This window comes from Borostomias antarcticus (assembly GCF_949987555.1).
Source record: "Borostomias antarcticus genome assembly, chromosome: 9".
In the NCBI taxonomy this organism is placed as follows: domain Eukaryota; kingdom Metazoa; phylum Chordata; class Actinopteri; order Stomiiformes; family Stomiidae; genus Borostomias; species Borostomias antarcticus.
In genome coordinates, this window is record NC_140242.1 from 22,608,259 (window position 1) to 22,622,122 (window position 13,864).

The window sequence follows — 13,864 nt, forward strand, 5'->3', positions numbered from 1 at the left end:
TGCATGCGCAGTATTGAAGTCCAAGACAAATTTCCCTAAGAGGACAATAAAGTATATCGGATTGTATTGTGTTTCTGCCTGAGATAGACGAATTGCCCTGAGGGAGTGGCCTACTCTCCTGGCAGACGATTAGCAATCAACGGCAACAGGCCTTAAACACTGCTGCCCTAGACTGTTCTTCTGCATGTTTTTTTTGTATTGGGTTCTTTATGGGGGAAACTTTTGCAAACAAACGCCACATGGAATGGCCCGGGCGTCCCAAGCGGGATTCGAACCCAGGACCTTGCTGTGAGGCAACAGTGTATATGTAATGGTATACTCTTGTCTATGTTGTGTTCAGCAGTTCGACTCATGTTAAGGGCTTGCTCAGGGCAGGATTCAAACCCACGTTCGCAGGCGCTCCCGCTTGTGAGGTGGACATGCTGACAGTTGCACCAACAGGGACGTCCCTCTTGGAGGGACTGTCAGCACTCCGTTGAGAAGTGAGTTTCACCAGCTACTCCACGATTCACTAAGTTACACAAAACAATAAATAGACAAGGTGCAAGGACAATACAGGACAGTGCAAAATACAATGGTGAAGAGGCAAATATAATACAATACCTAGCCCTCATTTGGATGTTCCAAGCGTGCTTTCTTGGAACATCGTTTTTGAAGAGCGTGCTCTTGGATCCCATCCTTTTTGTTATCGTACTTCCCTATGTGGATCATTTCTTCTCTTATACTTGCTGTTATTGTCTTCTCAATGTTGGGCTGGCAGGTCACTATATCATGCTTTCCCTTAATTCTAAAGCCAGCCTGCAGAAAACTGCCACCAGCAGCAGGAGTTCGCTCACATGCTCAAAATGCTTTCAATATTAGACATTTTCTCTGTGATCTTGAAAGCTCAATTTCTTTCCAGCATTAAGTTGCTTTTAAACACTTTGTCGTTTGGAACTGGATACATTGCGTCGTAAAATGCTGGTAACATCATGTTATTGAACTGGGCCTTCATGACCACCTGGCAGGTCAGGATCAGGTGCCCTCCTAATTGATTCGTACCAGATGATTTGATGTTGATTTTCCTTGAATAAATCAGCTGATTTATGCTGTATCAGGTGCAAGAGGTGGCCAAAATTATAGAAATTCCATTAATTTTAGCACAGACCTTATTATCTGCATTTTTTGCAAATCGCATTAATTTTTCGCATAAGGATTTGGACTACACCCTACGATGGTGGCTAACTTTACAGCCTACAAAGTGACGTCAGACCTCACAACTACTCCCGCCCTATCGACCTGTGCCACTACTCCCTCTGCTGTATTTTTCTGGAATAACATGTTTAATGACATTCAGTGGAAACTCATGGCTACTATCTAAGAACTACTTATTATCTAACAAGGTTAAGGAAGTGTCATTCAGGATAATGCACTGCTGCTATCCTGTTAAGACCTACTTCTCCAGATATACATCTGAGATTGATGTTAACTGTTGCTTTTGTAGGAACAAAGATGAAACCCTAATTGATCTTTTCTGGGATTGTACTGTACATACCTGTATACAGTGTAGCAATATATTCTGGACTGATATTATTAACCCAATACACAAGAAAATCACTAACTTCAATGTGGAAAAAGAGAATGTCTTATTCAAAACTAAAAATGCCCTTAATGATCTCAACTGTCTGTTTATTATTAATTATTAAGCTAGGCATATAAGTGCTTTAAAGGAGTAGTAAAGGGAAAATGCATGTTTAGTCTTGTTTTAAGGTTACTCATGATCATATACAATGGTTCAGATCAAAACGCTGACAAAACTAGCATTTTCGAGAAAGTTGATAATTGCTCTACCACCGTTTTGGTCATACAATGGATGTGGATGGGCATCTTGAAAAATCATTCAAAAACATGTTAAACTCTCGATTTCAAAGACAAGAAGCTCAACAAGGGTGTAATTGGTGTCCATTCGTGTTTTGACATCAAATTCGCCGCAAAGTATGAAACCTGTAGGGTTTTATTGATCATTTTATGAAATCCATTGACTTGTATTGACGCGACCATTGTAGATGTGTAGATCAATCCCCAGAGGGGATTCAGGAAGCGGAACTACTTACGGTAGCTATTGTTTATGTTAGCTAGGCTAGCTAGTGTGCTCACTGCTCACACTACTCTTTCGCTCATAGAAGAGTATGAATTTGATCGCGAGGAATTAGACTTTGACGGCAGCGCTTATCATTTTGAGCCTGAATATAGTGAGGAGGGACTACAGCAAATGGAAGAGATGGAGGCTCGCCGAACCGCAGAGCCAGAGACGGTCAATGAAGCTGTCGCTATACCACGAACCACGGGTGTTTGGTGGTGTGCTTGCAAACATTGCCGACAGATGCCCACCGAAGAGGAAAGTTTGTGCTGTACCGAGTGGGACCTGTTGCTAACAGTTGAGATGGCAAACCTTTCGGTCCATGACTCCTTGCCTGTTGAAAGTGAGTCCTGCTTGTACCACTAGTATTTATGTCCGAGCGAATAAATCTACAGTTTTGATAATTTCATGCTGTAAGACCACTTCTTACAATTCTATTTTTCTAAAGTTAGTCTTAGCAAAGGGATTATTATTATTATTATGCTTCAACACACACACACACATGGTGTACACACACACACACACAGCTGGCAATATGAACTTACCCCAAGTTCTTCCACTCGTTCGTCTTCTGTCGTTCCTCTATGTAAAGTTGGAACAGCATCACGTTTGAGGAAGACCCTTTTGGGAGATTTCTTCGAGAATAGCCTAGGCTTATAACATTTGTCCTCAAAATGCAAAGCGCACACACGGTGATCTAAGACCCGATGAATATCCACGGGTGTGTTTACATCCAAGTAAAGAAATTCTAGCCACAACTTCAATCTTGCGGAATCGTTGTAGGGAAGTCTATGATAAGTTACAGATGAACGGATTTTGCCACAATTGGCAACGGCACAATAGCGTGTCATTGTTGAGATCCCAAACAAATGCTTCACACGAGCCTGTCTTGTTGTTGCGGCTAGCTTTTCAAGGAAGGAAGCTGAGCCGGAATCCACGGACGTCGCCTACCGCGAGATCAAGGCATTGCGCGAGATCGGAATCAGTTAAAGCGGATGTTTACACACGTATGTGCTGCGACTAAATAGTTTGATATAGCAGACTTTCCAGATGAACTAGAATCATACTTTATGGTGAATTATATGTCAGAATGCCAACTAACACCTAGGTGAGTTTCTTGTCTTTGAAATCAAGAGTTTAACATGTTTTTGAATGATTTTTCAAGATGCCCATCCACATCCATTGTATGACCAAAACGGTGGTAGAGCAATTATCAACTTTCTCGAAAATGCTAGCTTTGTCAACGTTTTGATCTGAACCATTGTATATGATCATAAGCAACCTTAAAACAGGGCTAAACATGCATTTTCCCTTTACTACTCCTTTAAAGCTGCATGAGATAACTTTTTTTATATAGTTAAATATCAAGGGTTTTCTGCTAATAGTTTATGAACTAGCCTTAGCAAGACCCAGAAAATACTTTTTGTGACATGAGATTGCATGAGACCCTGTATGTATTTAATTTTATAATTTCAGTGTACTGGCTTGTACACTGTACTTATAGTATACTGCTAGTATGCCATTTTTATCATGACCAGAGTGGCCGGCAAAGTGCCAAGATATCTCATGCAGCTTTAACCATCATGAAAGAGTACTGAAGGAGTCCGATGAAATGATGGAGTCAGATGAACTGAAGGAGTGATGATCTGAAGGAGTTGGATGAACTGATGGAGTGATGAATTAAAAGAGTGATGAACTGAAGGATTGTCGAGCGTTGGAAGGAGCACTTTGAGGAACTCCTGAATCCGACTAATCCACCCTCTGCGATCGAGGCAGAGCCGGAAGATGATGGGGGGTCGTCAATTTCCTTGGAGGAGGTCACTGAGGTATTCAAACAACTCCACAGTGGCAAAGCCCCAGGGACTGATGAGATCCGTCCGGAAATGCTGAAGGCGCTGGGTGTTGAGAGGCTGTCTTGGTTGACATGCCTCTTTAACATTGCGTGGAAGTCTGGGTCAGTGCCAAAGGAGTGGCAGACTGGGGCGGTGGTCCCAATATTAAAAAAAGGGGACCAGAGGGTGTGTGCCAATTATAGAGGCATATAGAGGCCGATAGTCGAACCTCAGATTGAAGAGGCTTGGGAGTTTGCCCAACCTGTCTACATTTTGTGGACTTGGAGAAGGCTTATGACCGGGTCCCTCGAGAGGTCTTGTGGAGGGTTATGCGGGAGTATGGGGTGAGGGGGTCCCTACTTAGAGCCATCCAATCCCTGTACACTCAGAGCGAGAGCTGTGTCCGGGTCCTCGGCAGTAAGTCGTCTTCCTTTCCGGTGGGGGTTGGCCTCCGCCAGGGCTGCGCTTTGTCACCAATCCTGTTTGTGATTTTCATGGACTGGATATCAAGGTGTAGTCGTGGGGAGGTGGGTTTGCAGTTCGGTGAGTTGGGGATCGCGTCGCTGCTATTTGCAGATGATGTGGTCCTGATGGCATTATCTGCCTGCGACCTCCAGCACTCTCTGGATAGGTTCGCAACTGAGTGTGAAGCGGCTGGGATGAGAATCAGCACTTCTAAATCTGAGGCCATGGTTCTCAGCAGGAAACCGGTGGCCTGTCAGCTCTGAGTAAGAAATGAGTCCTTACCCCAAGTGAAGGAGTTCAAGTATCTGGGGGTCGTGTTCACGAGTGAGGGAACCATGGAGAGGGAGTTTGGCCGGAGAATCGGAGCAGCTGGTGCGGTTCTGCAGTCGCTTTACCGCACTGTTGTGATGAAAAGAGAGCTGGTGGGGCCTGTTGGGCATTCCCTTTCCTATGCCGCTCCCTTGTGGCAGCCTCCTGCTGCGGATGTTCACAGGGAGGATGTCAAAATAGCTTTAATAGTACTAGATAGTAGGCTTCAATTAATGGAAGTATAAAAAGCAGATTTAAAACAGTATGAATGGTATCTACATTAGTAAAAAGCACAAAAAGTTGTCCAGACCATTAGATGGATAAGATTCTTTATTGTCCTTTACAGGAAAATCATTTTCATGTCTGTACAGTGCTACACATGATACAAACCCATTATCATACAATCGCCACATTTACCATACAGTCACACATTTACATATAATCATTTACACACATTTACATATAATCACCAACCATATCTACACACATTTACATATAATCACCAACCATATTTACACATACACACACACACACACACACCTGTGCATACATTTATACACATTGCATATGATGATTGAGGGGTTATTATGGTGGTGTCTCGTTCAGGAGTGAGATGGCACAGGGAACAAAGTTTTTACTGAATCGGTCCCATTTCCAGGTCAGGGCTCTGTATCTGCGGCCTGATGGGAGCAGAATGAAATATGGGTGGAGAAGGTGACTGGGGTCATGTGCTGTTGTGTGTGCTTTACGTGTGATGGCTTGGTTGTTGAGGTCTGAGAGGTTGGGGGTGGGGAGGTCGATGATTTTAGAGGCGGTGTGTGTGATACGGAGGAGATTGTTTTTCTTGGGGTCAGTGAGCATGTTGAAGAAACAGAGGGAGCAGTAGAGGAGAATGGGCTGGATGATGCTCTTATAGAGCAGCAGCAGAAGGTGGGGGGGGAGTCTTTGTTGGCTGCATTTGTGGATGTCAGTGATGTGTTGATTGAAGCTCAGTTTAATTTCCAGGGTGAGTCCAAGGTATTTGTAGCTCTCTACTCTCTCCACTGCTTCGTTGTTGATTTACTGTAGGTGGGGTTGTGGATTGAGTTGTGGGCTGCACTGGGTGTGTTGGGGGTGATTACCATTTCCTTGGTTTTTGCCATGTTCAGTAGCAGGTGGTTGTTCAGGCGCCATTGTGTGAAATGGGAGATGGAGTCCTGATAGCCTGCAACCGAGTTATTCTCAGTGAGAAGTGCAAGTATGACAGTATCATCCGAGTATTTGAGGTACGTAGTGATGGGTGAGGGGCTGATACAGTCATTGGTGTAGAGGCTGAGCAGGAAGGGGCTCAGGACACAACCTTGTGGGGCTCCGGTGTTGGTGATGATGGTAGAGGATGTTGTAGTACCAACTCTCACTGTTTGAGGTCTGTCACTGAGGAAGCTGTGTACCCAGTGGATGAGAAGAGGGGGGATGTTGAGGTGAAGGAGTTGTAGTTGATATTTAGCCAACTATCTACATATCTATTAACTTGCAAATAGGATCGATTTCTGTAGTAACAAATGATGTCACCAAGGTTGTCCCAAATCTGTTTTGTTTCAGCCGCGTAAAGTGCGGACTTTCACACTTCGAAGTGCGTTTGCGTACCTCCAGAAATATGTCACCCAAATGCACACTTCAGGGAGGGGCGTAGGGTGGGTATTGGGACAGGGCCATATAATTCCTAAAGCCAGGGGCAGATTTACCCATTAGGCAAAAGGTAGGCAATTTCCTTGAGCCCCCAACTACAAACGGCCCCATAAATACCTCATAAACGTATAGAGATAAGTCTAATAATAATTTATTTATAAAAACCAATACGCTAAATAGCGTCAGATTGACTAATTCTTGAGCGTCTCAGTTACCCCCCCCCCCCCCCAGTCACTACAATGGACTATCATGACAACAAACGTCATGTCAATGAATTATTTTGATAAACTGGCCACGTTTGGGGAATCTACATGGTTAGTTTCTCGCCTGAAAACATTCTCAAACTTCAGAAAGTGACATATTAACAGTCATGGAGACAAAATTGCTCTCCAAAATTGCCCTTTGGTCGGAGCAGTGGAGCAGGTGCATGGGATTGTGGGATATCTTTAAAATCTTCGCAGTCGGAGGCCCCTCAGCAGGCAGCATATTTGTAAATATTCGATTGGGACATGGCTTAAGAACCGGAAACCGTACAAAGCCATTTATAGGGGCGTGGCCAGCCCCTCCAAAAAAGGGATCTGTCAGCTACCTGTGGGCAGGTGGGGCGGCTGGCTGTTTCCAGGAAGACTGCATAAGCCTACCCATTGCTGTCGCTGAATAAGCCAAATGACTTTATATTCTACAAATATTTTTTAGATTCGACCCCAAAGGTTCTTACAAATAACATAGGCTAAATGTTGTGGACTCAAAGAGGAGAAAGAACCGACAATCACTGGAGAGGCTGGAAAAACTCGAAAGTGAAGGGGTACCTTCATTTTCACCTAGGCCTATCACTTTCACTTGGCACTAAGTGAAAATGGCTTCAATGGCTTCCAGATTCGTTGTAAACGTTTTCTTAACATCCATAACCTGGAATCTTGGTGAGTAGGCTGGTGCTAGGCTAACTAATGGTGTGTTCGTTTGTTGTCGGAGGTGGCAAGTCGCATGTGGCAAAATACCAACTCCGACCTATGTGCATTCGAGCTATACCATTATATCACAGTTACCTAGTTATATCTAGTGCATTCGAGCAACTGGGGGCTGAGAAACATATCCGAATTTGCGACGAGGAAGTGCGAGTTCATGCGGTGTTTTATTTAATAATTCCTAGTAGCAAGTCGCAATTTGCCACCTCCCAGTTATAAACGAATGCACCATAAAAGGTCGTGTTTTTGCGCTTATTGATTTGTCGCAGTCTGCGGAGTGAACCTGGTCTAGGCTACTCCTTCTCTGCGACTCGCAGACAAGGAGTAGGCTAGCCTAGCCCAGGTTCACTCCGGGTTAAAGCACGTAAAAGCACATTTCTATGCTTGAAAAACACCCGTTGTTGTAGGCTGTTGTTAATCATTTAGCCGATCTCGATACAAGGTCCGAAATGTGATCGCATAGCCAAATAAGATGGGCTATATAGCTAGGGTATTTTCCCGTATGATATTCCACATATCTTGGAATATTTTTTGTGACATGAGTCAAGGCCTCGGATTGTAGGGGTATTTCTGTCTGACCCGTGCTGGTTTCTTTTCCTAGTCGAGGTTGCGGAACCACAGCATGGAGGACTGGGAGGGAATATCACACTGGTCCCGACCGTCACAGGAACCCTTAAGGAGATCCTGTGGAAGTATAAGGGCAACAAGGTGGTGGAGTTTGACGGGAGTGAGAACAGGGAGTTCGATCCCTATGTAGGTAGGACCATCTTGGACTGGACTGCTGGAGCTCTAACTATCAATGACCTCACCGAGCAGGACAGCGGACCTTACCAGTTGGAGGCAGTACTCACCAATGAAAAGCTGCAGTACTCAGAACATAATGTGGATGTCATCGGTAAGTCTGTTTTGCTAGACATATTATCACAAGCAAGTGTGTCCGAGGATAGATTAGATAGATTTTATTATCCTCAAAGAGGAAATGCTTACATTATAGGCTACATTGAACAGTGAAAACATATAACCTCACATACCCTGTGAATATGGAATACCAAATGTGCCAAAATTAAATAAATAAATAAATATGGCTATTAAATGAATAAATTAAATGATAAAATATGAAATAAATGCTGAAAAAAATAAATGAGGTAATACATCTATTAATATAAATTAGTCAATAAATAAATAGGTTTTTATTTCAAAATGACGTTTTTCATAAAGCCACATTTATTTATTTCAGGGCACTTTTATTTCATAATGCCACTGTCTTAGTCTGAGATAACAACGCCCCATTCATTTGAATATAAGGATTGGAAATGTGGCATAACATTATGAAATGTGGCATTATGAAATAAAAGTCCCCTGAAATAAATACGTGGTATTATGTAAAGCGTCATTTTGAAATAAAAACCTATTTATCTAAATATTTGTATATTTATGTTCACATATTCTGTATTTAGATATTCATGAACGCATTTATTTATTTGGGGATTTATTTGATAGCTATATTTATTAATTTCACAGCCATATTATTCATTTATGTATTTCTTTTATTTTGGCACATTTTTGTAGGCCTACATACAGTACATATTAGATACACAAAACAGCAACCAGGTGCAAATAGAGTATATAACCTAGGTCAGTGCACTTAGGACATATAACAGGTTTGCTTAGGACTTGCAGGCATGCTTTGGTATTATTAATGTCCAGCTCCATGCAACTACTGCAGCTCAATAACTAACGCCCCAGTAGTGTTATGATATGTTAGCTCCTTTCTCTGTCATTTGTTTCACATCCACCAAGCTGTGTGACAGGTTTCACCCATGGACACACCCATAACTCCTCAGAGGATATGCTTCTGTGAATGTTAGTACACCTGAAATCACTAAGCAGAGAAAAGGGGCTTCAAATATTCAGAGCTGTTCACACTCTCACAGGACATGGACTTGACGACAAAATAGGCTACTTTTCAAAATCTGTTAATGTTTGTGTTCATTCATAGCCAAAGTGCCACAACCCACCATTACTTGTGTGGTCAACGTTACCAGCGACACCACGCCTCCTGCCACCATGGCTACTTTGCTGTGCTCAGCAGACCCACAGGACCAACGGTCCATGATGACATTCAGCTGGGTGGATTCACCACACATCGGACCAGACTTGTCCATCCCTGTTAGGGATAAACATGATGAGGTGTTCAAATGTTTGGTGAAGAACCCTGTGAGTGAGATGACTGCACAGTTCAACGTGAAAGATTGCTTCAAAGGTAACACACCATCACTGTCCTGCAGCTTTACTCACTTGCAGTATTTTTAGCTCCATACTACTTTCTGCATTGTATAGTGAAATATGATGGCGCTGTAATGCACAGCTACTTTGGCAATTATAGGTCACTGTATGTATGTTGAGCAAATGTTTGGCCATCTTGGAACGTGAGCAAACATCTTAGTTTTATGTATCCGTTATTTGTTTGGACCCGTTGTTTTTATTCTTTGTTTTTTATATGATTATTTTAATCGTTGTATATATTGTGAATATCTATTTTTGGTCGTTTAAACTAACTAACTATGTAAGCAATTGTAATACTAAGGTAAATCCTAGACTCACGAGTCAGTCTCTAAACACGATGCTCAAGGTGGAGATCTCAAAAGTCTGGAATCGCGAGACTATGTAAATCCTAACAATGTTTTTAACTGTGTTTTTTTGCAGATGAAAGCTCAACTACATGGTTAGCTGTCGTTCTTACTATAATCCTATCTGTGGTCATTTTGATAGCCATCATTTTGGTTGTATTTTGGTATCGGAAATACAGGACAGGTAAGACCATCCGTACAAGGGCTATCAATTGAAGATTATGATATGGTACATACTTTACACAGTTCTGTGTTCTGGGAGGTTAAATCCCCTTATCATAGTTAATCACTCCCTGTCTCTCCGCTGTATGTCTAATCGTGTCCTTTTTTCCCTCTTCTACCCTCTGTGGTGGCTTACTGACTGACATGTACAGCAATTCCTGTGGAGAGTAACACTGATGCGGAGAAATCTCTGTTGAAACGTCAGGGTACGTCAGAGTTTATGTGTCTCATCATGATTATTTTTTGTATCTGTGACTCTGGTCAGTCACAGTTGATCACTCCTTATCTCTCCTACTGTATGTCTAATTGTGTCTTTATTTTTTCTCTTCTATACTCTGTCCTGGCTGGCTGACATGTAGCTGCCGAGGATTCTCAGAGCAGTCCTGGTAGTCTGGAGGAGAGCCATCTGTTGGAAGGTATGCTAGGGTTTTCTGCATCTCATGATTGTTTTTATCTGCCTATGTGGTCAATCACAGCTGAGCTAACAGCCAGAGTATTGCTAATAATATTATATATGAAATAATGTGAAATATGTCTGTCTCTGTGGCATGATTATGTCGAGGGCCGGGCAATGTAAGTTGACATTCGGCAGGTTGTGTTGCTCAGGACCCAAGGCATTGCATTGTTGAGGGGTGTGTAATATTTTGATCTGTGGCACAGTTATTATTTTATAAACGTAATAAATAATGAATATAAGCAAACACAAGTTCGAACACAGTTTGCTGTATGGGTTACAGATTTAATCACTGATATTTGATAGATAGAACGTGCAGAACAACCACAACAGGCAAATAATGTAAGAGGGACGCAGCCATGTCATGGCAAGTGACCAAATCAAAAACCGCAAAGCGGCAAACATCTCCATAACATCTGACAAATGACATCGCCAACAAAAGGTCTCTCTCTTTTAAAACAAATAGGCCTACAGTAGAGTTTGTTCTGCCTCAGTATTTTTTCTTTATGCTCATTATTAGATAGTCATCTTTCTCTCTGGAATGTTACGCTCACCCTCTTATTCAATGTTTTCTGTGGCGGGGAAAGAGGCAGACCAGAACAGGTCTGAGATGCAGAAGAACATCGCAAGAACTCCTCGAAATAACTCCCACAGTGCCACACTCCCCAGCACACAGCCCCTCGCTCGCCTGGACCAAAGTGGGCAAAACTTGGAGGGACATGAGTCTCAGGACCATGGTAACCCAGGAAGCGATGGAGAAAAAGAAACAAACCAGACGATAATTGGAAAGGACACTGATTCCTATAAGACTGCCAATGAATCTGTTGACAGTCAGAATGATGAGTATGAAGATGACATGATGAAGCTCTCTGCTACCCCAGGACAGACTCAGAACTCTCAACCGTCTACAACTAAACATACAAATGAATCAGGCCACCCTGACCAGAACCACCCTGAGATCCACTCTGAGGAGGAAACCCAACCTGACCAGAACCACCCTGAGATCCACTCTGAGGAGGAAACCCACCCTGACCAGAACCACCCTGAGATCCACTCTGAGGAGGAAACCCACCCTGACCAGAACCACCCTGAGATCCACTCTGGACCATCTGCAGAAGAACCCGAACATCAGACTCAGTCAGGACCAGAGGAGTCCAAATGTGAGTCACAGTTAGAGGATTCCGAATATCAGACCCAGCCAAACCAAACGGAACCCATGCAGAAAGAATCCAACCCGCAGAGTTTGGTGGGAAAACCAGAACAGTTGGACATAGATAGTCAGACAGGTGTGAAAGAAGGAGATGCTGTAGAGGCAAATGATATGGAAAGGGATGGAGACCAAGACAGAAAGACGGGAGAGAAGGACACAGGGGAAGGACAGGGGGGTGCAGATGAAAGTGTGGGAGGGGGAAAGGAACCAGGGCACGATCAACAAGACAATGAAGAGGGACAGAACACAGAGCTAGGAGGCCAGGATGAGGGACAGAACACAGAGCTAGGAGGCCAGGACGAGGGACAGAACACAGAGCTAGGAGGCCAGGAAGGGGGGGCTGATGCCGAGGAGCACCGAGGAGAAATGAAACCTATTTTAAACCAAGAACCAGAGGGGCTGGTTCAGATAGGCGTGGGTGAAGAAAAACACAAACATCAGAACCAGGTAGACCCAGAAAGTCATGGAGGAAATGTAAAACAGACCAAAGAGGAGACAAAGAAAGACGATGAGAAAGATGGAGGACAAGGGTCAAGGGCTGGAGTGAAACCCCAAGGGAGAGAACATACAGATGAGATGCAGGGTCCAGAAGATAATGGAGAGGCAGGAGACACGAAGCCAGATGTTCGGACAGAGGGAACGGATTCAGAGGAGCCAGGAGCAGCAATGAACTACCCTGGACCATCCAGAGAACAACTCAATCAGAACCAGTCAGATACAGACCTAGAGTTAACCAACCCTCAGATCCAGACTGACCCCGGAGAACCCGAACTTGAGACTAATTCAGGCACAGGAGAGCTCAAACTTGAGACAAAGCCAGACCCCGAGGTATCCAAACATCAAAACCAGCCACATGCAGAGAAAAAGCCCCATCTGACAGGTACGGCAGACGGTCAAGAGGATCTGGGGAAGGATGGAGGTATGGAGATACCAGGGGGTGAGGAACACGGGAAACTAGACGGACAGGTGGCTACAGCTAGACAGACAGAGGCGGAGGGAAGAAATCCTGTACAGTCAATGGAGGAAAAGAGAGAAGGAGAGCAATTGCCAAAGGCTGGAGAGAACGGCCAAAGGAAAGAATGGGCAGATACAGATGAAGAAGGGAGAGATAATACAGATGACAAGCTAGGCCAAAAAATCCACCAGGGGGGAGTGGCTATGGAACAGGGCATTCAGAGAGAGAGAGCAGATTCAGAGGAGCAGGGAGAAGAGGTAGACAGACCAGGAGGAAAGAAGATTACAGAAGCAGACTCATAGATCAATCAATCAATCAAAGCTTTATTTGTATAGCGCATTTCATACCCAGAGGCAACACAATGCGCTTTACAGAGAACAAGGGAGGTGGGCAGACGTCCCACCCCTACATATTCCAGAGGGAAGCAAAAAAACAGTAATCACCCGGGGGCCAGATAAGTGAGCTGTAAAAATTCTTCCCTGACCCCTCTCAACAAGGCGATTGAGCAAGCTCCTGGAGTATGTTTGTCTACCGGCTAAGAACATTTATAAAGCAATAAATAACATTAAATTACATTTTCAGAGTAAGAGAGGCTAATAACATCATAGGAGAGACATGGCAAACACTGGTGTATGTCTGTGTGTGCATGAATGTGCCTGGGCCCAGATAGAGGCAGGGGTCAGGGGTAGGGTCGGGGTAGTAAAAGGATACGGACCCGGGTTAGGGTGAGGGGAAGGGGATCTGAGCCCAGGACTGGTGTATGTCTGTGTGTGTGTGAGTGTGCCTGGGTCCAGGTAGAGGCAGGGGTCAGGGGTAGGGTGGGGGTAGGAAGAGGATACGGACCCGGGTTAGGGTGGGGGGAAGGGGGTACTGGGCCCAGGCCTAAAGCCGGAAGTGGACTGGTGTATGTCTGTGTGTACGTGTGTGTGTTAACTAATTTGCTACGACATCTGCAGCAGACACAGGGGTATCTATCGTACTCAGGGTGGTCTGCTGGTGACAGTGGGGCATCCACTGGACCTGGTTAGAAGATGG

General features: G+C 44.1%; 1 protein-coding gene across 1 annotated transcript; it reads left to right on the forward strand.

Moving 5' to 3' along the window:
- The first annotated feature begins 6,864 nt into the window (after nt 1-6,864).
- On the forward strand, nt 6,865-13,534 carry LOC311313299 (uncharacterized protein). Its single transcript, XM_084443415.1, has 7 exons — nt 6,865-7,313; nt 7,960-8,253; nt 9,358-9,621; nt 10,065-10,172; nt 10,363-10,416; nt 10,570-10,626; nt 11,252-13,534. The coding sequence occupies exons 1-7, from the start codon at nt 7,250-7,252 to the stop codon at nt 13,129-13,131; spliced, it is 2,721 nt and encodes a 906-aa protein (XP_084299541.1). The 5' UTR covers nt 6,865-7,249; the 3' UTR covers nt 13,132-13,534.
- The last annotated feature ends 330 nt before the right edge of the window (nt 13,535-13,864 follow it).